The 22,407-nt window shown below is 52.1% G+C and overlaps 9 protein-coding genes across 9 annotated transcripts; 6 read left to right on the top strand and 3 right to left on the bottom strand.

Moving 5' to 3' along the window:
• Window positions 1-16: 16 nt before the first annotated feature.
• Window positions 17-6,667, top strand: NUU61_000297 (ATP-dependent RNA helicase BRR2; the record flags this gene model as incomplete). The annotated part of the gene is made up of 1 exon (XM_056650881.1): window positions 17-6,667. One exon carries the CDS (start codon window positions 17-19, stop codon window positions 6,665-6,667), a length of 6,651 nt encoding a protein of 2,216 aa, XP_056515731.1.
• Window positions 6,668-7,588: 921 nt separating this feature from the next.
• Window positions 7,589-7,868, top strand: NUU61_000296 (uncharacterized protein; the record flags this gene model as incomplete). The annotated part of the gene is made up of 2 exons (XM_056650880.1): window positions 7,589-7,725; window positions 7,796-7,868. 2 exons carry the CDS (start codon window positions 7,589-7,591, stop codon window positions 7,866-7,868), a joined length of 210 nt encoding a protein of 69 aa, XP_056515730.1.
• A 1,395-nt stretch (window positions 7,869-9,263) lies between these two features.
• Window positions 9,264-10,107, bottom strand: NUU61_000295 (uncharacterized protein; the record flags this gene model as incomplete). The annotated part of the gene is made up of 2 exons (XM_056650879.1): window positions 9,264-9,601; window positions 9,663-10,107. 2 exons carry the CDS (start codon window positions 10,105-10,107, stop codon window positions 9,264-9,266), a joined length of 783 nt encoding a protein of 260 aa, XP_056515729.1.
• A 786-nt stretch (window positions 10,108-10,893) lies between these two features.
• Window positions 10,894-11,325, bottom strand: NUU61_000294 (uncharacterized protein; the record flags this gene model as incomplete). The annotated part of the gene is made up of 2 exons (XM_056650878.1): window positions 10,894-10,931; window positions 10,971-11,325. The coding sequence occupies 2 exons, from the start codon at window positions 11,323-11,325 to the stop codon at window positions 10,894-10,896; spliced, it is 393 nt and encodes a 130-aa protein (XP_056515728.1).
• Window positions 11,326-12,256: 931 nt separating this feature from the next.
• NUU61_000293 (ribonuclease P subunit p30 family protein) lies at window positions 12,257-13,208 on the bottom strand (the record flags this gene model as incomplete). Its single annotated transcript, XM_056650877.1, has 2 exons — window positions 12,257-13,062; window positions 13,133-13,208. 2 exons carry the CDS (start codon window positions 13,206-13,208, stop codon window positions 12,257-12,259), a joined length of 882 nt encoding a protein of 293 aa, XP_056515727.1.
• A 374-nt stretch (window positions 13,209-13,582) lies between these two features.
• NUU61_000292 (casein kinase II subunit alpha/alpha') lies at window positions 13,583-14,819 on the top strand (the record flags this gene model as incomplete). The annotated part of the gene is made up of 4 exons (XM_056650876.1): window positions 13,583-13,697; window positions 13,813-14,186; window positions 14,250-14,669; window positions 14,727-14,819. The coding sequence occupies 4 exons, from the start codon at window positions 13,583-13,585 to the stop codon at window positions 14,817-14,819; spliced, it is 1,002 nt and encodes a 333-aa protein (XP_056515726.1).
• A 940-nt stretch (window positions 14,820-15,759) lies between these two features.
• Window positions 15,760-19,132, top strand: NUU61_000291 (valine--tRNA ligase; the record flags this gene model as incomplete). The annotated part of the gene is made up of 4 exons (XM_056650875.1): window positions 15,760-15,790; window positions 15,844-15,996; window positions 16,068-18,074; window positions 18,126-19,132. The coding sequence occupies 4 exons, from the start codon at window positions 15,760-15,762 to the stop codon at window positions 19,130-19,132; spliced, it is 3,198 nt and encodes a 1,065-aa protein (XP_056515725.1).
• Window positions 19,133-19,336: 204 nt separating this feature from the next.
• NUU61_000290 (rRNA-binding ribosome biosynthesis protein RPF2) lies at window positions 19,337-20,385 on the top strand (the record flags this gene model as incomplete). The annotated part of the gene is made up of 2 exons (XM_056650874.1): window positions 19,337-19,350; window positions 19,407-20,385. 2 exons carry the CDS (start codon window positions 19,337-19,339, stop codon window positions 20,383-20,385), a joined length of 993 nt encoding a protein of 330 aa, XP_056515724.1.
• A 562-nt stretch (window positions 20,386-20,947) lies between these two features.
• Window positions 20,948-22,001, top strand: NUU61_000289 (Tim17/Tim22/Tim23/Pmp24 family protein; the record flags this gene model as incomplete). The annotated part of the gene is made up of 6 exons (XM_056650873.1): window positions 20,948-20,962; window positions 21,038-21,153; window positions 21,240-21,266; window positions 21,338-21,548; window positions 21,628-21,851; window positions 21,944-22,001. The coding sequence occupies 6 exons, from the start codon at window positions 20,948-20,950 to the stop codon at window positions 21,999-22,001; spliced, it is 651 nt and encodes a 216-aa protein (XP_056515723.1).
• Between the last annotated feature and the right edge of the window lie 406 nt (window positions 22,002-22,407).

The following is a 22,407-nucleotide window of genomic DNA, read 5'->3' as shown; positions in this document are numbered from 1 at the left end:
TCATTCCACCACCAAGATGGCGGACCAAAATATCTCGCAGTATAAATACTCGGCGATGTCCAACCTGGTTCTCCAGGCGGACCGTCGTTTCATCAGCCGCGTCAACGATGAACCCACCGGAGACCCGGAGTCTCTCGCTGGTCGCATTGGGATCCGAGAGATGGGCTCGCGTGTCGCGCTGGACGATGCGCCGAAGTCGAAGAAGAAACCAGTTGCACCTGCAGACCTTGAGCGAGGTGCAATCCGGGAAGGTGAAGATGTGCTTTTGCGGGAACAGAAAAAACGCCAGCGCGGCCAACCGGCTCAACTACGGGGCCAGGGCATTCTTTCCGCCGCCGATGCTGTGGTCGAAGGCCTGAAATATCGTCCCCGAACACCTGCTACGCGAGTCACCTACGATCTCATCCTCACAATCACCGGAAGCCACCTGGGCGATGTCCCGCACGAAGTCGTTCGAAGTGCCGCCGATGCCGTGCTGGAATTGTTGAAGGACGAAGAAATGAAGGACTTTGATAAAAAGAAAGAGATTGACGATCTTCTTGGGAGTTCGATGAACCCGAAAGAGTTCAACGAACTTGTGAACCTGGGCAAAAAAATTACGGATTACGATGCCCAGGACGAGGAAGAAGAAATAGAAGACGGGATGAAAGAAGCAGACGCTGAGCTCGACGAGCGCCAAGGTGTCGCCGTTGTCTTCGATGATGAAGATGAAGATGAGGAGCGCATGGGAACCGTGGACGAAGTTCGAGACGAGGACGATCTCACCGATGACGAAGAACCGGACGAACAAGCTCAACCCGAAACCGAGGAGGCCGAGGGCGAAGAAATGGTTATCGACGGTGGCCTTGACCGGGATGGCGTAACGCAACACAAGGCGGGCTTGAATGTTCCTGCCCGCGAGATTGACGCCTACTGGCTGCAACGTCAAATTGGGGCATTGTATACAGATGCCCACATCCAACACGAAAAGGCTCGCAATGCACTTGAGATTCTTGGCCAATCCGAAGACGGTGCGGAGCGACCTCTGCGTGACGTTGAAAACGACCTGATGGAGCTTTTCGATTACGACCATCCCGATCTTGTTGCAAAATTGGTCACCAACCGTGACAAGGTTGTTTGGGTGACACGCTGGAGGCGAGTTGCGGAAGACGCCGATGCGCGAAACCTCGTGGAAAGTGAGATGGTGGAGGCTGGGCATCGCGCGGTCCTAGACGAGCTTCGGGGAAAGACAGTCCGTGACGAACAAGCGGCACGCCCTGAAAAGAAAATCAAGCTTGATTTGATGGATGTCGATGTCCCGTCGGCACCAGCAGAGGAAAAGCCCGCCGAAGGTGGCTTGGTTGGCGGCCTGCAACCCCAAAGATTGATCAACTTGGAGAATCTCGTCTTCCACCAAGGAAACCACCTCATGACGAACCCCAACGTAAAATTGCCGCAAGGGTCGACAAAACGCACATTCAAAGGATATGAAGAAATCCATGTACCACCGCCCAAAGCCAAGAGAGACCCGGGAGAGAAGAACATCCCAACGACCGAGCTCCCTGAATGGGCGCGGGTTGGGTTTGGCAGCTCCAAGGAACTCAACAGGGTGCAGACCAAGTGCTTTCCTTCCGCTTTCCATGATGACGGCAACATTCTCGTCTGCGCTCCTACAGGTTCCGGAAAGACCAATGTCGCTATGCTCACCATCCTTCGCGAAATTGGCAAAAACCGCAACCCGGAAACCGGCGAGATCATGTTGGATGACTTTAAGATCGTCTATATTTCTCCGCTGAAAGCTCTGGTGCAAGAGCAGGTTGGAAACCTTGGCAAACGCCTCGAGCCCTACGGCGTTCGAGTGGCCGAGCTTACAGGTGACCGACAACTCACCAAGCAGCAAATCGCGGATACTCAGATCATCGTCACGACCCCTGAGAAATACGATGTTATCACGCGAAAGGCGTCTGAAACCAGTTACACCAAGCTTGTCCGACTTGTCATCATTGATGAGATTCACCTCCTTCACGACGAGCGTGGCCCCGTCATTGAGAGTATTGTGAGCAGGACCATTCGTCGAGTCGAGCAAACTGGAGACCCTGTCCGCATTTTGGGTCTCAGCGCTACCCTTCCGAACTACCGTGACGTGGGAAGCTTCTTGCGGGTTGATCCTGACAAGGGTCTGTTCCATTTCGACGGATCTTACAGACCTTGCCCATTAAAACAGGAATTCATTGGCGTGACGGACAAGAAGGCAATCAAGCAGCTGAAGACAATGAACGATATCTGTTACAACAAGGTCTTGGAACAGGTCGGCCAGCGTCGGAATCAGATGCTTATCTTTGTCCATTCCAGAAAAGAAACCGCTAAGACAGCCAAGTATATCCGGGACAAAGCACTTGAGATGGAAACAATCGGACAGATCTTGCGCAGTGATGCTGCCAGTCGCGCGATTTTGTCCGAGGAGGCAGACTCGGTGGACGATGCTTCTCTAAAGGACTTGCTCCCGTATGGCCTCGGTATTCACCATGCTGGTTTGAGTCTCGCGGACCGTGATTCCGTTCAGGCACTTTTCGCCGATGGCAGCATCCAAGTTTTGGTTTGCACCGCGACCTTGGCTTGGGGTGTAAACCTTCCTGCACACACCGTTATCATCAAGGGAACCCAGGTCTATTCTCCTGAGAAGGGTAGCTGGGTCGAGCTGAGCCCTCAAGATGTTCTCCAAATGCTTGGAAGAGCAGGCCGACCTCAGTATGATACCTTTGGCGAGGGTATTATCATCACCTCGCAGTCCGAGATTCAATACTACCTCTCTCTCATGAACCAGCAACTGCCCATTGAATCCCAATTGGTGAGCAAGTTGGCGGACAACATGAATGCAGAGATTGTGCTCGGCAATGTTCGCAGCCGCGACGAAGGCGTAGAGTGGCTTGGCTACACCTACTTATACGTTCGGATGCTTCGCTCGCCGGGCTTGTACAGTGTCGGCGCGGATTATGAAAACGATGACGCTTTGGATCAGAAGCGAGTTGACCTCATTCATTCCGCTGCCGTCATCCTTGAGCGGGCTGGTCTTCTTAAGTATGAGAAGAAGACCGGACGACTGCAACCAACCGAACTTGGACGCATTTCTTCCCATTACTACATTGGCCACAACTCGATGCTGACCTACGCCCAACATATCCAGCCGTCCATCACGACGATCGAGCTCTTCCGGATCTTTGCTCTGAGCGATGAATTTAAATACATCCCTGTTCGGCAAGATGAGAAATTGGAGTTGGGCAAGCTTCTGGGTCGCGTCCCAATTCCCGTCAAGGAGACCATTGACGAACCCCATGCGAAAATCAACGTCTTGCTCCAGGCTTATATCTCTCGTCTTAAGCTGGAGGGTCTTGCTTTGATGGCAGACATGGTTTATGTCACCCAGTCTGCGGGGCGTATCATTCGGGCAATCTTCGAGATTTGTTTGAAGAAGGGCTGGTCTTCCGTCGCCAAGACTGCGCTTGACCTCTGCAAAATGGCTGAAAAGCGTATGTGGCCGACCATGTCTCCCCTTCGCCAGTTCCCCAACTGCCCTAGAGATATCCTCCAAAAGGCTGAGCGGATCGACGTCCCCTGGGCGAGCTATTTTGACTTGGACCCCCCTCGCATCGGTGAACTTCTTGGCATGCCCAAAGCTGGGCGCGTCGTGTGCGATTTGGTCTCCAAATTCCCCCGGCTTGAGGTTCAGGCTCAAGTGCAACCCATCACGCGGTCCATGCTGCGGGTGGAACTTACCATCACACCCAACTTTGTCTGGGATGAGGTTGTGCACGGTACCGCGCAAGACTTCTGGATCTTGGTTGAAGACTGTGATGGTGAGGAGATATTATTCCATGACCGCTTCCTGCTGCGGGGTGACTATGCTCAGGCCGAAATGAATGAGCACCTTGTCGAGTTTACCGTCCCAATCACGGAGCCGATGCCTCCCAACTATTTCATCTCCCTGGTTTCAGACCGCTGGATGCACTCTGAAACAAAGATCGCTGTGTCATTCCAGAAGCTCGTACTTCCTGAGCGTTTCCCGCCGCATACGCCCTTGCTTGACATGCAGCGTGCGCCAGTCAAAGCTCTGAAGAGCGAGGAGTATCAGCGACTCTATCCTAACTGGGAGAACTTCAACAAGATTCAAACCCAAGTCTTCAAGTCGCTCTTTGACACCGATGACAACGTCTTCATTGGCTCCCCAACGGGAAGCGGCAAGACTGTCTGCGCTGAATTGGCGTTGCTCCGCCACTGGTCCTCAAAGAACAGCGGCCGTGCTGTCTACCTTGCCCCCTTCCAGGAGTTGGTTGACCAGCGACTGGCAGACTGGGAGAAGCGACTTGGCAATCTCTCCGGTGGCAAGACCATTGTCAAGCTTACGGGTGAGACTACTGCAGACTTGAAGCTTCTCGAGCGGGCTGATCTCGTCCTCGCCACTCCCAGCCAATGGGATGTTCTGTCTCGTCAGTGGCAGAGGCGCAAGAATGTCCAGACGGTTCAGTTGTTCATTGCTGACGAGCTTCACCTGCTCGGTGGCTTTGGAGGATATGTTTATGAAGTGGTTGTGTCTCGCATGCACTATGTTGCTCTGCAGACTGAGAACGAAATGCGCATTGTCGGCTTGAGTGTGCCTCTTTCTAACGCCCGCGACATCGGAGAATGGATCGGCGCCAACAAGCATACGATCTACAACTTCAGCCCACATGCTCGCCCCGTGCCTTTGGAGCTTCACCTGCAGTCTTTCACCATTCCTCATTTCCCCTCCCTCATGCTCGCAATGGCCAGGCCAGCATACCAGTCGATCCTGCAGCTTTCCCCTGATAAGCCTGCTCTGATCTTCGTTCCAAGTCGCAAACAAACCCGTTCCACGGCCATGGATCTTTTGTCAGCATGTGCCATGGACGATGACGAGGATCGTTTCTTGAACGCGGATGTTAATGAGCTCGCACCACTGCTTAGTCGGGTCCAGGAACAGACCTTGGCCACATCGCTGACCCACGGAATCGGCTACTATCATGAAGCCTTGACACCCACTGACAAGCGTATTGTGTCGCATCTATTCAGTATCGGTGCAATCCAGGTGTTGTTGGCCTCGCGAGATGTTTGCTGGGAGCTGGACCTCACCGCTCATCTCGTGATCATCATGAACACACAATTCTTCGAGGGCCGTGAGCACCGCTACATCGACTATCCCATCAGCGAGATCCTGCAGATGTTTGGCAAGGCCTCTCGCCCGGGTCAGGATAAGAGCGGCCGAGGTGTATTGATGGTTCCCGCCGTTAAACGCGACTACTACAAGAAATTCCTTAATGAAGCGCTGCCGGTTGAGAGCCACCTGCAGATTTATCTGCATGATGCCTTTGTCACCGAGGCCAGCACGAGGACGCTCGCTTCGACCCAGGATGCAGTCGACTGGATGACCTACACCTACTTCTACCGCCGTCTTCTGGCAAACCCCAGTTTTTACGGCCTCAGCGACGTGAGCCATGAGGGGCTCAGTACGTTCCTCTCGGAGCTGGTTGAGAATACTTTGAAGGAGTTGTCTGAGGCCAAGATCATCGACTTGGACGAGGAAGATGACAGCGTCTCGCCGCTGAATGCTGCCATGATCGGTGCTTATTACAACATTTCCTTCATCACCATGCAGACATTCCTGCTTTCTCTCTCAGCCCGGACGAAGCTGAAGGGCATTTTGGAGATTGTCACATCGGCGACCGAGTTTGAGTCAGTTCAGATGCGACGCCACGAGGAGCACATTCTGCGCCGGGTGTATGATCGCGTGCCCGTCAAGATGTCACAGGTTGCATTTGACTCGCCTCACTTCAAGGCGTTTGTCCTACTCCAGGCACACTTCTCACGCATGCAACTTCCGCTTGATTTGGCCAAGGACCAGGAAGATATCGTTCGCAAGGTGCTCACCCTGCTCAGTGCATGTGTCGATGTCCTCTCTTCAGAGGGCCATCTCAACGCCATGAACGCCATGGAGCTGTCGCAGATGGTGGTGCAAGCCATGTGGGATCGGGACAGCCCGCTCAAGCAGATTCCCCACTTCTCCCCCGAGGTCATCCAAGTAGCTCATGAGTACAAGTATGTTTCAACGCATGATCATCAACGAATGAATGCTAACCCGGGCCTACGCAGGATCAATGATATCTTTGAGTTCATGGAAGCTATGGACCCGTCTGAGAACAAGGAATACGGAACGCTGGTCAAGCGCCTTGGGCTTAACAACAAGCAGTTGGCGCAGGCAGCAACCTTCACCAACGAAAAGTATCCCAACATCGACATGGACTTCCAAGTCGAAGACCCCGACAACATTACTTCGGGTGACCCAGCCTACCTGAAGGTCAAGATCGAGCGGGAATTTGAGGAAGATGAAGAGCCGGATACGACAGTCCATGCGCCCTTCTATCCCAACCCCAAGATGGAGAACTGGTGGCTGGTGGTCGGCGAGGAGAAGACTAAGAATCTGCTGGCGATCAAGCGTGTCACGATCGGCCGCAAGCTCGAGCTGCGGCTTGAATATGTGGTGCCCGCGCCCGGGGAGCATGAGCTGACGCTGTATTTGATGAGCGACAGCTACGTGGGTGTGGACCAGGCTCCCACATTCACCGTGACGGCGGCCGAAGGAATGGAAGAGGATGAAAGCGAAGAAGAGGACGAGTAAATTGAGCGGGCTTCTTTTTGTTAGGCTTACTTTTTTTTTTTTTTTTTCCCTCAATGATTCAGGTTCTATGTTATTGTGTAATCATAGTGGAGCGAACAAAATGGTTTATACTCTCAACCCTCTATCTTTTCTCAGACGATGAAATTAAAGCTGGTCCATGCGCGTCGTGAATTGGAAAATCAACCTCAGCATGCACAGCAGGTTTGTGCAACACGGGATGATTGATGCCCAACTGATATCAACGGATCTCATAGGCAAAGGTTTGATCCTTCTCTGACCGTCTCTCCAGCTGTCATGATCTATTTCGATTGGCCTTTGTGCCCGGATCCGCGGTGAGCTGGCGCATTCACATTAGCAAATGTTGATGCCTTTTCTCCCCTAGCAGGAAATTGGTCTCCGAGATGATCTATCCAGTCCCTTCCCAGCTAGTTCGCAACCAGGCAGCCGCATCCGAGGACCAGCTTGTCCCCAATCACGGCGGGGATTGAGGCTCTGTGTCGCTGCAAGATCCAAATCCTGGGCAGATATCGTCCGTGCTTTGCGGGACGACAGTCTCCTCTCGTGTAGCTTGTCATTGGCTCATAGACGATATACACCTACTATGGGCTTGTTTATGGCGAGGAGTATTATTGGTTCTCTGCTTTTTCCATCAGAGAAGGATTTCTGCCCGAACAAGGGGTCATCGCTATACCGCGGAATAGTGACATCGTCCTTGTCCATGGGATATACGGAGCATACGGATAGGGAGGGTTGTTGGACTTGCCAGCAAAGTTCCTTCCTGGATATAAATGTCCCCTCTCTCCCCTTTGCTTCCCTCTGTGTGAACTTGATTATACGGAATATTTTCCATATGATTGCGATATACCCTTGGCGCTTATCCTTTGTTTCTTGAAGAGACATTGTCACGGCACGCGTGCAACCATGGACGCATCGAAGCATTACGCTACCCCGTCCTCGCGAGAGAATGCCTCTCCTCCTTCAAAAGACAGCTCGGCTTCTCGTCCGAGTATTTCCAGCTCGACCAGCTCGAATACTACTTCCAGCCCCGAAGCAAAAGGGTAAGCCATAGATTGATCTATGATCTATGGTGAACTTTGTTGATCAATGTCCACTTTCTTTCAAATACAGCACCTATTCGGCAGAAACATTCCAGCAGGATATTCGACATATTGGCTTTTGGGTACACAATATCAAACCTTGACTATTATCCCGTTGAAATTCTCCACTCACCAAAGTTGGAAGGCCGAGCCTAGCAGAGATACCAACCCTTAATCCTCCCCGGTCAAATCAGCACGAGCGGCCGTTAAAAATACGTGAATGCATTCCGTGGCCCGGTGAGTATTTCTCTACCCAAATACCAAGAAAGAAAAGGCCAAGACGCTAATCGAATCATGTGTCGAGAGGGCCTTGCGACAAACCGAGGTCATACACATCCTATGATGCAAAATGATGACGCTCATTTGGAAGAGACGGGGGATGCATAGGTACCCACACACACTATGGCCAGCTGCCCGAACGGAAAGCAATTTCTGCCGAACGATGCGCGCAGGAATATGATCCTTGCGGTTTCTCATGTGGAGGTAGAGCGGGGGAGAGGAGGAAGGGATTTCGCAGGCGATATTACTCTCTTCTTGTCATTCTTTTCGTTCAACGCCAGGAAATAGGCAGGTTCTGGCACCTTTTTCCCGCTCTATCTGTCTTTTGGCGCCAATGTCGAGCAAATCATGGACGCCCAGGGCGAGATAGCTGCATGTTTCCACCGGGAGTGATGATGATGACGATGTATCTCCCGACTCCACACATTCGTTTTCCCCTCTTTTTGTGCTGCTGTCGGGTGTATTTCCTTGCCAAGCTGTTTGCTGGTTCATGTTGATCAGCCAGGTTGACCATGCCGATCGACAATCTACAGTCCACCTGATTCGAGAGCAAATCGCCACACCGGCGTATACATGTCGCATTGTCGAGTTGCATCTTAGATGCAAAAGTACCCAAGCAATGCAGACACTAGACACAAAGCTAGTATGCTGGTCATAGGCCTTGAGGCTCTTCGAAGCCGTAGTTTGGTTAGAGCAGATGGAATGTCTCTACCGAGGTAGGGCTAATCTCACTGCTGTCCGGAGTACTGATTCAACCCCGGTATATCAATATGCTAAGAAGGAACCGGCTGCTTCAATATTGAGCGATAGGTGCTTACCGCTAGGTAGCTGGTAGTTAAGGCATATTATGCCAGGAATATGAAATGTCAATATCACCCCAAGATTCTCTTGTGTGCGCAATGGCCATCAGGCACTTCTGTTGAACCGAAGCAGCCGTTGAGACTTGAGAATTCCCTATATGCTACAAATCCAGAATTTGCAAGAAAATAGAACATGCAAAATGGTGACATGCCATCCAAGCATCCACCCCTCCCCAAAGCCGGACAGAATACAATCTCTCAGCTTCATCTTCTCTGCCTAAATTTTCCAGAATAGTGATCCTTCGCTTCATTCCCAATTGGTCCAGGTATCCGGGCAATTCAGCAATGCGCATTTTTTGCGAGGAGGTGTCTGGAGAAAGTCTCGGGTTGCCAAAACTTTGGTTTCTTCCTAGGCATGGTTCAGACATACGTCAAAAAAAAATGGGTTATCACCTGAACAGCGTCGTTATTCCAGTATCCGAGCGGCGGCAGAGCTGGGGCTGACGCCAGTCTCAAGCACAGGGCGTCGCACTTCGTCGAACATATGTCGGGCACGGTTGCCAGTTGGAAGATATGCTTTTCCATCAACCGAAGGAGCTTTTCCAAATAAGCGATCCTCTCATTGTCAATATCGTCTGGATCTCTAAAATTAGCCATAAAGTCCCTGTCTCTCGACCTCTCTTCTTTCCATGTGGGGAGGGGGGTTTCTTTACCTCTGATCCATTTGGGGATCGGCAAGTTGCCAGTGTCGATGGGGCCTGTTCCACTTTACTGGGCAAGTCTGGTAGCTTGCTTCAGGACGCCACTATGCTGAAAGACCGAGGACACCATGATCCACTTCTTGGTGACCTCTTCTATCGAACGTGACATCTTGTCTTTGAGCCCGTCTACCCACATGAGCCCCAAAAACATTCACGGCCTCGTGGCACTCCAACAAGTCCGTAGTCAGGGCAAGGTCGATCATCATGTCGAGTGTGACTGATTGTGGGATTTGCCACAGGTGACAATGTAAGATATTGAGGATGATCAAAAGAACATCCGCATCGCAATCGTGCATGGCCATTTCGACCTTACCCTGCTCGGAGAGGACTTTGCCCTCGGGCCAGCAGATCTTGAGCCGTGTTTCGAAGTAAGGCGAGGCAAGAGTTAGGTGCCTTGATGAGACTGGGAATCGAGTCTCATCATGTGGGTTATCCTCGTCTCGGGCAGCAGCCACAAGGGTCACGTCCCCCTTTGGGTCGAGGGTGTGAGTGATCGGTGCCATTTTTGGAGAAAGGTAATCAGAGTCAACTATGCTGTGGATCTTGAAGCAACTATTAGCTTTTGGAATCACCGAAGTTGTTCTTTTCATACCTTGGTGTCGCTCGGAACTGAGCAAATCAATGAAACTTTAGAGAATGAAGCGAGGTCAGACTTGGTGAAAGAGTGGATAAAGAACAATAAATGAACGAAGAGAAGGGTTAGGAGATAGAGAGAGGTACCGTGGGAGTAATGAGTGAATCGAGATGAAGGTTAAGAGATGAAGCGAGTATTACTCAAAGGTAGGCGAGGAAGAAGGAACTTAGGGAATGAAGTAAGGTGTTAGCAAGGTGAGTAGGTGGGGAAACAGTTAAGGAGATAAAGTAAAGTCTAGAAGAAGGTAAGAGAGACTCGAAAAAGGGCGGTGCGTAGTAGAGATGGAGGACAAGCAAACTAAGATGAAGGGACCCCTTGAATAAAGGCTAGCTAAAAGTAATGTATCTTGGATAATATGACAAAAATCTCATGGTATGTCCATGAATACTACAAATTACAGAGAAGGAATGAAAGGGCCAGTGAGCTATATAAAATAGAAAGCTCCAGCTAAATGGGTATAACTCAAGGGAAACTATATAAAGTGGCTGCTTATCGAGGAGTGATACTTCCCTATAGCTCCTCGTTGTACTTGAGGCCTTGTAGGACAACACTCTTATAGATATACACCTATTTAGACAAAAGTCATAATATAATAGAGGACGTTTAAGAATTCAGAGGTTTTCTAAAATTTCCACTGATGATAATGGTCTGGGTTTCATTTAGGCTGTCCCGAGCCAAGCTGGGAAACTCCCACTAGTAAAGAAGGGAAATTTTGTATATGCAAATATGTACCAGGCCCAACACCCTCGGCGCAGTTTGGGCAATTGTCGATGTATGCATGTATGGGGCTCATTTCGCAGGGTATTTTGCGCAGGATAGAATGGTACTTCCGGAGGGTGGTGCTGGCAGAGACCGGACTATGCCCCAAAAATGAATCAATAATATCTCTTTGTCGAGGAATCCCATCCTGTGCCATTTTCTTCTGCAGAATTCCCAACTGCAGTGCATCGCAGTCAAAAATGCGACAATTTTGCTGGTTTGTAAGGTTCGAGATGCGTTCCTCGATAAGAATAAAAAGATCCATCAAGTATTCATTTCGTCGTTGGTCAATGCAGTCTAGAAATCCATAGTTTAGCTCGTGGCACATCATTTCTCTAGGTGGAATATAGCAATTTACGGGACTGGCAAGCGACCCGTCTCCATGGGGCTTTACCATGCTGTTGAGCAATCCTGGTTGTTCTTCGGAGAATATCGCAGCGCCGGAAGACCACTGAAACCGCAATCCATTTTTGGAGGTCTTCTGAGGACGTGGTTCGCTCTGAAGACTTGACTGCTTCTACCCACATGCTGCAAAAAGGTTCGATGATTTCGTGGCATTGAAAGAAGTCGATAGCGACAGCAATTTCCACGAGTTCCTCAAATGTCACCACACGAGGGACGGATCGCATGCGTCCATGGATTATTTGAAGAAGAATCAAGAGAGCAGTTGGCTTGCAGTCATTGACAGGAATCTCAGCCCTTCCTTTCTTGGTGAACCGTCCACTTGAAGAATCATACTATTTATTCTAGGGAATTAAGAATGATTAAGGCTCATGGCACAAGTGTATAGAATACAGAGGGCCACAGGAGAGCCTAACATTAACACAGTGCAAGATAAATTCTTCGGTGTCGACTCTTAGTAGCCATATTTTTTGAATGAGACTCCAGGGGAGTGATTCTGGTTGCTTGGAAATGGAATCATATTTTCCAATAACGATTGTTTGCACCCCAAGTCAGTCTCCTGGACTACTCAACATTCCTCGCAGTCCATGACGACGTTGGGGGTGGGGAGAAGTCCACACCGGCAGTACAACCAGAAGCCGAGCATGACGCTAGCCGGGAGCCGCTGCCCATAGAGCCAGCTAGTGAAGGCTGGTCTCCAATCTTGCGGGAGGTAACATAGAGCCAGATCTGTTGCCCTATACTCCATGGCTGAAGGGTTTGGTGAAAAGCTGCCGAATGGGCCAGTAAGGGCCAGTATATCAAACTGGACACAGATTCAGCCAGCATCCTCACCCTTGGATTCGACCCGAGCCTTCTTAGCCCGACGTTTCATCTCTCTTTGACAGAGGTTTCTCGGGCTCCTCAGTCACCGCCTCCGAACTGAGAGAAGCCTTTCTCTTCAGATTCTCGGTTCCCGATCCCGCTGGCGTAGATGTTTTGGATTTTGTCGTGGCCTTTTGCTGCTGTGCTGATCCCTCAGGCTTGGATTTCTCCCCACCGTGGACAATATCGACGATCCCTCGCCAGCTGGTGCGCTTGAGCTTAGCCAACGCGGTCACCTTCCTGGCCTCTTCACAAATCGCCTCCTTTCCGCGCTCCTGTGACAGACCCCACACACAGGTCAGGTTGATCACATCCCACGGCGCCCGCAAGCTTAATACCCTCCTTGCATCGCTCGACACGATAATCCCTCTGCCGCGAGTTGCCCGGATCAGGGCCATCGCATTCCCGATGAGATTCCGGCGGGCATCGAGGCCACTTCCCGTGACCCCCGGCCCATAGCAGATCTCCAGACGAACCCCACGTGATATCGCAGCCGACAGCATTTTAAATTTGAAATGGTACGGAAGTCGCACCGAGAGATCCAGCGAGATCACGTCGCATTCCAAGCTAGTACAAGCATTCAAGAGAGCTTTCTCATTGGTTGGGCAAAGAGCGACTAGGTCGTAGGCCTGAGTCAGGCTGGCAAGGCGTTGATTCTGCGCGGGATCGGACAGTATCAGGTTCAAGCGGGTCAGCAGCTGGAGGGATTTCGGCACATTCGATGGGAGGGGCGGAGGGTTGAGGCTCGAAGGAAGCTTCCCGCTGACTGTTTGAGACAGGGCAACGGTGGTGTAACCCACTTGGAAGTCAGGTCAGTATCTCATGTGGTCCTCGGATCTTGTGCCGCAGCTGGCCTGACAGGGACTTACGCTCGGCCAGGAAGTTTAAGGTGTGGACCACCTCTGGGTCATCAGGGTTGTATGGAACATTCAGATCACAAAACATGGTTTAAAAGGGAGCCCAGCTCCGCCGGGGTGGTCTGTCTGAGAGGTGCAGGTAACAATAGTCACCAAAAACGGCAGGCACAAAATCCATCGGGCCGACTCCTCTCCCGGGGCTAACCCAATTGGGACGGCTCTCCACAACACTTGGATCCCGTGACTGTGCGGGATCTCGTTCTACGCAGCAGCACCATATCCCACTCTGTCCCACCCATTGTTTCCGGTTTATAACACAGCTGTGTTTGGGCTGGTCTGTTGAAGGATCTACTTATATCTTTCTAGATCCCCCAAACCACGCCCTCTACCTGTCCCGGTCGCACCTCTCGGGACCCCGCCGCATTTCGTATTCCATTGTGGGCCGACTCGGAAACCATCACCATGGCGCGTGTCTATGCCGATGTCAACGAGCACATGCCTCGGTCCTACTGGGACTATGACAGTGTCAACATCTCCTGGGGCGTGCTCGAGAATTATGAGATTGTCCGCAAGATAGGTAAAGTCACCCCCGATTGGAGCCTAAACAGACCAGGACGGTGGCAGTATCTGCCGCAATTCCCTGACTGCGGGGCAACCACGCCATCAACCCATGCTGACATTTTTCCCACTAGGACGGGGAAAGTACTCGGAAGTGTTCGAAGGCATCAACGTCGTCAATTACCAGAAATGTGTCATCAAGGTTCTCAAGCCCGTCAAGAAAAAGAAGATCAAGCGAGAAATCAAGATCCTCCAGAACCTTGCTGGAGGCCCCAACGTAGTGGCCTTGCTGGACGTCGTTCGCGACAACCAAAGCAAGACCCCGAGTCTTGTCTTTGAAGCTGTCAACAACACCGACTTCCGAACCCTGTACCCCCGCTTCTCGGATTACGACGTTCGCTTCTATGTCTACGAGTTGCTGAAGGCGCTGGACTTCTGTCACAGCAAGGGAATTATGCACCGAGATGTCAAGCCTCACAATGTGATGATCGATCACGAGAAGAAAAAGGTTGGCTCGTGGTCTTCGTGTGGGTGATCTTATATATCTCTGACCTTTTTTCTCCTCATTTAGTTGCGATTGATTGACTGGGGTCTGGCGGAGTTTTACCACAAGGGAACCGAGTACAATGTCCGGGTTGCGTCTCGGTATTTCAAGGGCCCCGAGCTGCTCGTGGACTTCCAGGAATACGACTATTCCCTGGACATGTGGTCCTTGGGTGCGATGTTCGCGTCGATGATCTTCCGCAAGGAACCCTTCTTCCACGGGAACAGCAACTCGGACCAGTTGGTGAAGATCGCCAAGGTGCTTGGAACCGAGGAGCTTTTTGAGTACCTGGACAAGTACGACATTGAATTGGACCCGCAATACGACGAGATCCTCTCTCGCTTCCCCCGCAAACCGTGGCACTCGTTTGTCACAGCGGAAAATCAGCGCTTTGTCAGCGACGAGGCTATTGATTTTCTTGACAAGCTGCTTCGATACGACCATGCGGTATGTGATTCTCTGACATATGTGTTTTCTTCTGGAAAATCCTGACTTTCATCCTAGGAACGTTTGACGGCCCAAGAGGCCATGGCACACCGGTACTTTGACCCGGTGCGCGCCGAGGCAGACGCCCTGGGCAACGCGTCTCATTCTTGATCATTTCTCATGATGATCACTGTGATTCTCTTCTCTTGTATCTGCAATTCTCCCTTTTATTTCGTGTCCCGCATGCTCCCGTGCCCGGCATCGCGACAATTCCTCATCTGAACGGTGCCGAGAACACCAAGGGAGAATGATCCTGGCAACCATCCATTCTTTGATCTGAGCTTTGCGGATGAAGACTGGCTAGTGGCCGACTACCGATCGGAGACGACGTTAATGACAAGACATGACATCTAATCTGCTGGGCCGTCCCCGGGCCCCTCGATCGCCTCTGTTCCTTTGGCGTGTTAGTGAGCGTGATAAATCAGCCGACCTCTTAGAGCGGGAGATGCTCTCCCTTTCTGCCTAATTGTATAGCGCTCGCGGGTTTCCTTCTGTCTTTGCGATATCTCTTCCCCTCGTCAGCGTTGGCCTGGTGTTATGGTTTCTTTTTTCTTTTTGCCGTTATTGCTTGCTTCTCCTGTTTTTCTGAATGGATGTGCACATTCACGGAGTGATGGCTTAGGTGGCTTGGCGACAGTGTTTTCGAGGGATTGAAGAGACAATGCATTGCAACTTCCACGCCAATCTTGAGTCTTATATAGTTGTGTAGTCCGAGCTCCCGAATGGAGCCCAGCTTATCGTACTCAGATCACCCGTTGGCTCCAGCGTATCACGTGAGGCTGATCGCGATGCCTTTCCCCAAGTAAAATAAAAGAAAAGAAAGCAAAGAACAACATTCAAGAAAACCGAGCCATTGGTGCCCGAGTTCGACGTTACTGTGGTGAGGTCTCCACCGTGCCCCGCTGATTCGCTCCGTCTGCGTGGGAAATTTCATTTGCCCGCACAACCACCCCTCCTCGCAATCTTTCCCACCTTCAAGATACTCATCCGACGATTCGTGGCGCGATCGGCGCCTTGGAGATTTCCTCCGCAATATCGATCACTCTCCAGGATGGCTCAGAATTCTGCCTCCCAGAACCCCAGTGAGTATGCGCCGTGACTCATTCTTGGACGTCGCAGCTCACACCTCAAACAGTTGGTGAGCCCACGGCTCCCATGGCCGACCCCCCGCCGCAAGCCGACGAACAAACTCGCAACCAGATTGCCGATGCTGCGCTCAAGGATCCCCAGGGCCAACACCAGGGTGGCCAAGATGCCGCGGCTCCGAAGGTGAAAACTGAGAAGGAGTGTATGTCTGCCCGAGTTCAGATTAAATCCCCAGTTTCCTCGACACTCATTGACATCTGGGCAATGCTTTAGTGGAGCGCGAGCGCAAAAAGGCCGAGAAGGCAAAGAAGTTTGCCGAGAAACAGGCCAAGGCGGCAACCAAGCCGGCCGCTCCCAAGTCCGAGAAGAAGGTCAACAAGGTTGAGAAGGAGAAAACCACCGACGCATACGATCCTAAGGTGATTGAGGCCGGCCGGCTGGAATGGTGGGAGGAGCGGGATCTCTTCAAGCCCGAATTCGGGTCCGATGGCAAGGTCAAGCCGGAAGGCTCCTTCGTCATTCCCATCCCGCCGCCCAATGTGACTGGCTCCCTCCACATGGGCCATGCCTTGACAAATGCCCTGCAAGATACCATGATCCGCTGGCAACGAATGAAGGGCAAGACGACACTCTGGCTTCCTGGAATGGACCACGCTGGTATCTCGACCCAGAGCGTCGTTGAGAAGACGCTGTGGAAGAAGGAAAAGAAGACCCGTCACGACGTGGGACGCCCGGCTTTGACGAAACTGATCTGGGACTGGAAAGATGAATACCACAGCAACATCAAGAACGCTCTTCGAAGAGTTGGTGGTTCGTTCGACTGGAGCCGCGAAGCCTTTACCATGGATCCCAACCTGTCCGCTGCCGTCACCGAGACCTTCGTTCGTCTTCACGAAGAGGGCATTATCTACCGTGCTAACCGTCTGGTCAACTGGTGTGTGGCTCTGAACACCTCCCTGTCCAACCTCGAGGTGGAGAACAAGGAGGTCGAAGGTCGTACACTGCTCGACGTGCCAGGCTACGAAAAGAAGGTCGAGTTCGGTGTTTTGACTCACTTCTGCTACGAGATGGATGAGACCAAGGAGCGCATTGAGATTGCCACTACCCGTCCTGAGACCATGGTCGGTGACACTGGCATTGCGGTCCACCCGACCGACAAGCGCTACCAGCACTTGATCGGTAAAAACGCGCGACACCCGTTTGTGAACCGCCTGCTCCCTATTGTTGCCGATGAGGGTGTGGACCCCGAGTTCGGTACTGGTGCCGTCAAAATCACCCCGGCCCACGACTTCAACGATTTCAACCGCGGCAAGGCCCACAACCTCGAATCTATCTCAGTCATGAACGATGACGGCACCTTTAACAAGAATGCAGGATCGTTTGCTGGTCTGAAGCGCTTCGATGCCCGGTACAAGGTCATTGACGCTCTGAAGGAGAAGGGCCTGTATGTGAAGTGGGAACACAACCCTATGAAGATTCCGCGGTGCGCCAAATCGAACGATGTGATTGAGCCCATCCTGAAGCCGCAGTGGTGGATGAAGATGGATAGCCTTGCCGAGCCGGCTATCAAGGCTGTCGAAAATGGCGACATCATCATCCGCCCCGAGACCGCGGAGAAGAGCTACTTCCGCTGGATGCGTAACTTGAACGACTGGTGTCTGTCTCGTCAGCTCTGGTGGGGCCACCAGGCTCCAGCCTACTTTGTCCAGGTCGAGGGCGAGCAAGGTGATGACAGCGATGGTAACCTCTGGGTCACTGGTCGCACCGAGGAAGATGCTCGTAAGAAGGCCGAGGCCAAGTTCCCCGGCAAGCAGTTCTCTCTGGTGAGGGACCCTGATGTGCTGGACACCTGGTTCTCTTCGGGCCTGTGGCCCTTCTCCACGTTGGGATGGCCGCGCCAAACCCACGACTTTGAGAACCTCTACCCGACCTCTGTTCTGGAGACAGGCTGGGATATTCTGTTCTTCTGGGTCGCCCGTATGATCATGCTGGGGATCAAAATGACCGGCCAGATTCCTTTTAAGGAGGTTTACTGTCATTCATTGATCCGAGACTCCGAGGGTCGAAAGATGTCCAAGTCTCTGGGCAATGTGATCGATCCTTTGGATGTCATGGAGGGTATCGAGCTACAGACCCTCCATGGCAAGCTGTTGGTGGGTAACCTCGCTGATAAGGAGGTGGCCGCTGCCACCAAATACCAAAAGAAGGCCTTCCCTAAGGGTATCCCGGAGTGCGGTGCTGATGCACTTCGCTTCGCTCTGGTCTCCTACACCACCGGTGGTATGTATCCTCATCTTTTAGCTGCTATTTCATGTGCTAATCAATCCGCAGGTGGCGATATTGCTTTCGATATTCAGGTGATTCACGGATACCGACGGTTCTGCAACAAGATCTACCAGGCCACCAAATTCGTTCTCGGCAAGCTGGGTGATGACTTCAAACCCCAACCCACTGCCACAAAGACCGGCCACGAATCTCTCTCAGAGCGTTGGATTCTGCACAAGCTCAATGCGGCGGCCAAGGATGTCAACGAGGCGCTCGAGCAGCGTGAATTCTCCGTTACCGCCACGACTATCTACCAGTACTGGTACAGCCAGCTGTGTGACGTGTTCATCGAAAACTCCAAGTACTTGCTGACTGCCGATGCCTCGGCGGAGACGCAAAACTCGGCCAAGCAAACCCTCTACACTGCCCTGGAAGGAGCACTGACCCTGATTCACCCTATCATGCCGTTCGTCACAGAGCACCTGTGGCAGCGTCTGCCTCGCCGTCCCGGTGACAATACAATCTCGATCATGAAGGCTCAGTTCCCCGAGTTCAAGCCTGAATTCCACGACCCGGCAGCTGAGACGGCCTACGAGCTTATTCTGAACACTTCCAAGGCCATCCGCTCCATCCTGGCCCAGTACGACGTCAAGACCAAGGGCGACATTATCATCCAGACCTACGACGCGACCAGCGCCAAGACTATCTCCGAGGAAATGACTACTGTCCAGTCCCTTGGTGGCAAGACTCTCGGAGGGTTGTCGCACCTGGGCCCGGAGAACAAGAACCGTCCGTCTGGCTGCGTGGTGTCTGCGGTGGGCGCGGAGGCGGCTGTCTATCTGCGTGTGTCGAAGGAGGTTGCCCTTGAGCAGGAAGAGAAGGCCAAGGCCAATATTGACAAGGCGCGCGATACTGTACGCAAGTCCCAGGGCATCATGGGCACCCCAGGGTGGAAGGAGAAGGTCAAGCCCGAGGTGCGCGAGCAGGAGGAGAAGCGACTGCGTGATGCCGAGAGCGAGGTGGCCCGGTTTGAGGAGCAGATCAAGGAATTTGAGAAGCTGCGCCTGGAGTAAATAGATAAAATACGCAAGAGCTGCCATGATAGTGAAATTCACCAAACCTTTTATTCTATACGATCTTATCTGGGCATGTATTGATGCGAGGTCCACCTGAGGTGATTCCTCGATGAGGCGTCGCTTATCGATAAGAGCGCCAAGCCTTCAACCAAAACTTTTCCGCTTGTTCGACTTTTCGACTTCGACCACAACCACACCACCATGTTGCGAGAAGTGTACGCTCAAAACTCATGCCGTCTGCTCCATTTTCATTGACTGATACACCTTGCAGGAAACCCAAGAACCCGCGCACTGCGCGCATCCTGAAAGCGCGGGAGCCGCAACTCATCGAGCCGCCGAAGCGGACGCTGATACTGCACGGAACAAAATGCCCACAAATGCTGGACACGGTGCTCAAAACCTTCCACTCGCTGACGAAACCACACTCGGTGCTGTTCCACAAGAAAAATGAGAACATCCACCCGTTCGAGAACACAGAGAGCCTGGAGTTCCTGGCCAACAAAAACGACTGCGGCCTGGTGGTGTTCGGAAGTAGCAACAAGAAGCGACCAAACTGTGTGACGCTGGCCCGGATTTTCAACTCGCAGCTTCTTGACCTGTGCGAGCTGATGCTGCTGCCACCGGCCGACGGCGACCGCATCCCGCCAATAAACGAACTGGTTATGCACGTTGGGCTGGGGATGCGCCCCATGATGCTGTTCGCGGGGAGTCCGTGGGACGACCCAACATCAGCCGCACACGTGGCGCTCAAGAGCATGTTCCTGGATATGTTCAAGGGTGAGGAGACGGACCGTATCGACGTCGAGGGCCTGCAGTACATCCTGATGGTGGGCGCCGAGGAGCCGCGCGATGGACTGTCACCCGTGGTGCACCTGCGCTGGTACAAGATCGTCACCAAGCGCAGCGGCCACAAGCTGCCACGCATCGAGCTGGAGGAGATCGGCCCCAAGTTCGATTTCAAGATCGGCCGTGTGCGCCAGGCCGCGCCCGAGGCCATGAAGGAAGCTATGAAGCAGGGCAAGCGGCCCAACGAGGAGATCAAGCCCAAGCACAAAAACATCAGCATGGATGCCGTCGGCGACAAGGTCGGCCGTGTTCACCTCACCAAGCAGGATCTGGGCGGCCTGCAGACCCGCAAGATGAAGGGTCTCAAGCGCCGCGCTGGCATGGAGTCGGACGAGGACGAGGACATGATGGATGTCGACGAGGTGTCGGAGGACGAGGGCCACAAGCGGGCGCGGACCGACTAGAGCTTGACTGTCTTCTTCTGTTGTTCCAGGCGTTTAGGCGGATGGGGTTGTGCTTGTGCTTCTGTTGTCGGGGTTTTTGACCGGCATGGAAAAGTTGATTGTCTAGATATTTATCCAATCGGATGCATATATGCATATTTATTTCGTCTAATGTAGGCCAAAAGTGATCCAAATAATGCGCCGATGATGTATACATATACAGAGCTAGCGGATATACATCCATGGATGTTCTGGGTCACCATGCCATGTGTTGCCGCTACCCACCCTCTTATGCAATTCAAATAAAAGAAATCTACATAACGAACTTGCAAATTAATCTAGTCGTTTACTAAATAGCATCAATATAAATAAGATCGAAATAAATGCACCGCCACGTGACATGACGTCTCGGCTCTCACATGCCGAGGCCCGTCTCGATGCGGAACCGAGCAAAGTGCCGCTGGGAGTCTGCGTCCCTCTCTCCTTTCCTCTTCATGTCCCTCCGGTCCGATCATACGGTGTATCCATCTAGCTTCCTCCCCAGAATCCGAGTCCGACCTGTCCCGGAGGTCCCCCAGACGCTATGGATGCGATCCTGGTGAGAGATACCCGCTTCCCGAGGTCTGGTAATGACATGGAGAGATAAACACCGCTAACCTACACCCACCGATAGTCCCGTCTGGAAACACTCGCCCTCAACCCTGATCTGCAGCCGGTACTCTCGCTAGTAAAAGGCGCGCGCAATGGTATCGTCTACGGATCCAAAGTGCGGTTCCCGCATGCGCTGGTGTAGGTCGACTTGGGTCGGAACCACCCGGCAAACCTCCATAACCCCGGGTTGGCTGACTGGTTTTCTGGCTTTGGCCGGAGTATAGAATGATTCTTCTTTTCCGATCCGGAACGTATGTTCTACTCTTCCTTTTTCTGAAATATTTGCGGACTGCTCGGCTTACTGATTATCTGTGGCCCATAGATTCCGGGAAAAGCTCAAGCTCGTCTTTAAAGCTACGCGCCAGCATGCGCGGAACCTCTCCACCTTCGCCGTTATCTACAAGGCCTCCATGATCATTCTCCGGAATCTCAACCCAAGTGGGTCGAAGGAGGGCCGATATGACAGTTTCTTTGCAGGCCTGCTGGGCGGGTATGCAGTGTTCGGGCGACAGCCGGGGAGTGTCAGCCAGCAGGTATGGGAACAAGTGGGAGCAAAGGAGCTTCATGCAAGGATAAATAAGTGAAATGGGAGAGCTAACCTTGTTTATTTAGATTGTCATCTACGTCTTCGCCCGTGTGATGCTGTCTCTCGCCAAGCTTGCTGTCCAGCCCGACATGCACCCTCTCTCTTCGCTCATCACGCCCGAGGCCCGCACACAGATCACGGATAATGCCTGGCCCGTCTTCGCCAGTCTGAGCTGGGCGTTTGTCATGTACATTTTCCGCTGGTACCCGGAGACCCTGGTGTCGAGTCTGCGGAGTAGCATGGTCTACATGTATGTCTCTTTTTTTTATTTATTTTCTCTCTCTTGTTGATTCTTTTCCTTTTGAAATATATTTGCCTAAATACTAATAACCGGGATTACAGCTACGCCGACTCGGACCACTGGGACTCGTTGCGTACGCTCTTTGTACACAACAAATGAGCGTAGCCGAGTGGGCACCACCTATAACACTGTTTCCTTTGTTTTCTATCTTTGGGCTTGGTCGTTACATGGCGTATAGAACGGAGTTGACGATTTTGTTTGGGCTTGACTTGGGGAGTAGACGTATCCGTGTATTGCTTTTTCTGTTTCTCAGACCCTCATCATCATTATCATTATTACCCTCCAGCTGTATTACGAGACATGGACTTCTTTTGAACTTGGATATTTCCTAAGCTATTCGATTGCCATATAGAAGGTCATCGTGTCCACTGAGTCAACGCATTGAACTGCGATTTAGTCACAATGACACTGGATCGAGAAGCTACATATTGGGAGAGGAAAGGAGGCATAAACAAACAGGGTATTATTCAAGTCAATAAATAGCACACACATCTAATCGCTTTTC

Source organism: Penicillium alfredii (assembly GCF_028826965.1).
Source record: "Penicillium alfredii strain IBT 34128 chromosome Unknown utg000001l_segment0_segment0, whole genome shotgun sequence".
Classification (NCBI taxonomy): Eukaryota; Fungi; Ascomycota; class Eurotiomycetes; order Eurotiales; family Aspergillaceae; genus Penicillium; species Penicillium alfredii.
Note: the sequence above shows the minus strand (reverse complement) of the source record. Positions and strands in the feature narration are given on the sequence as shown.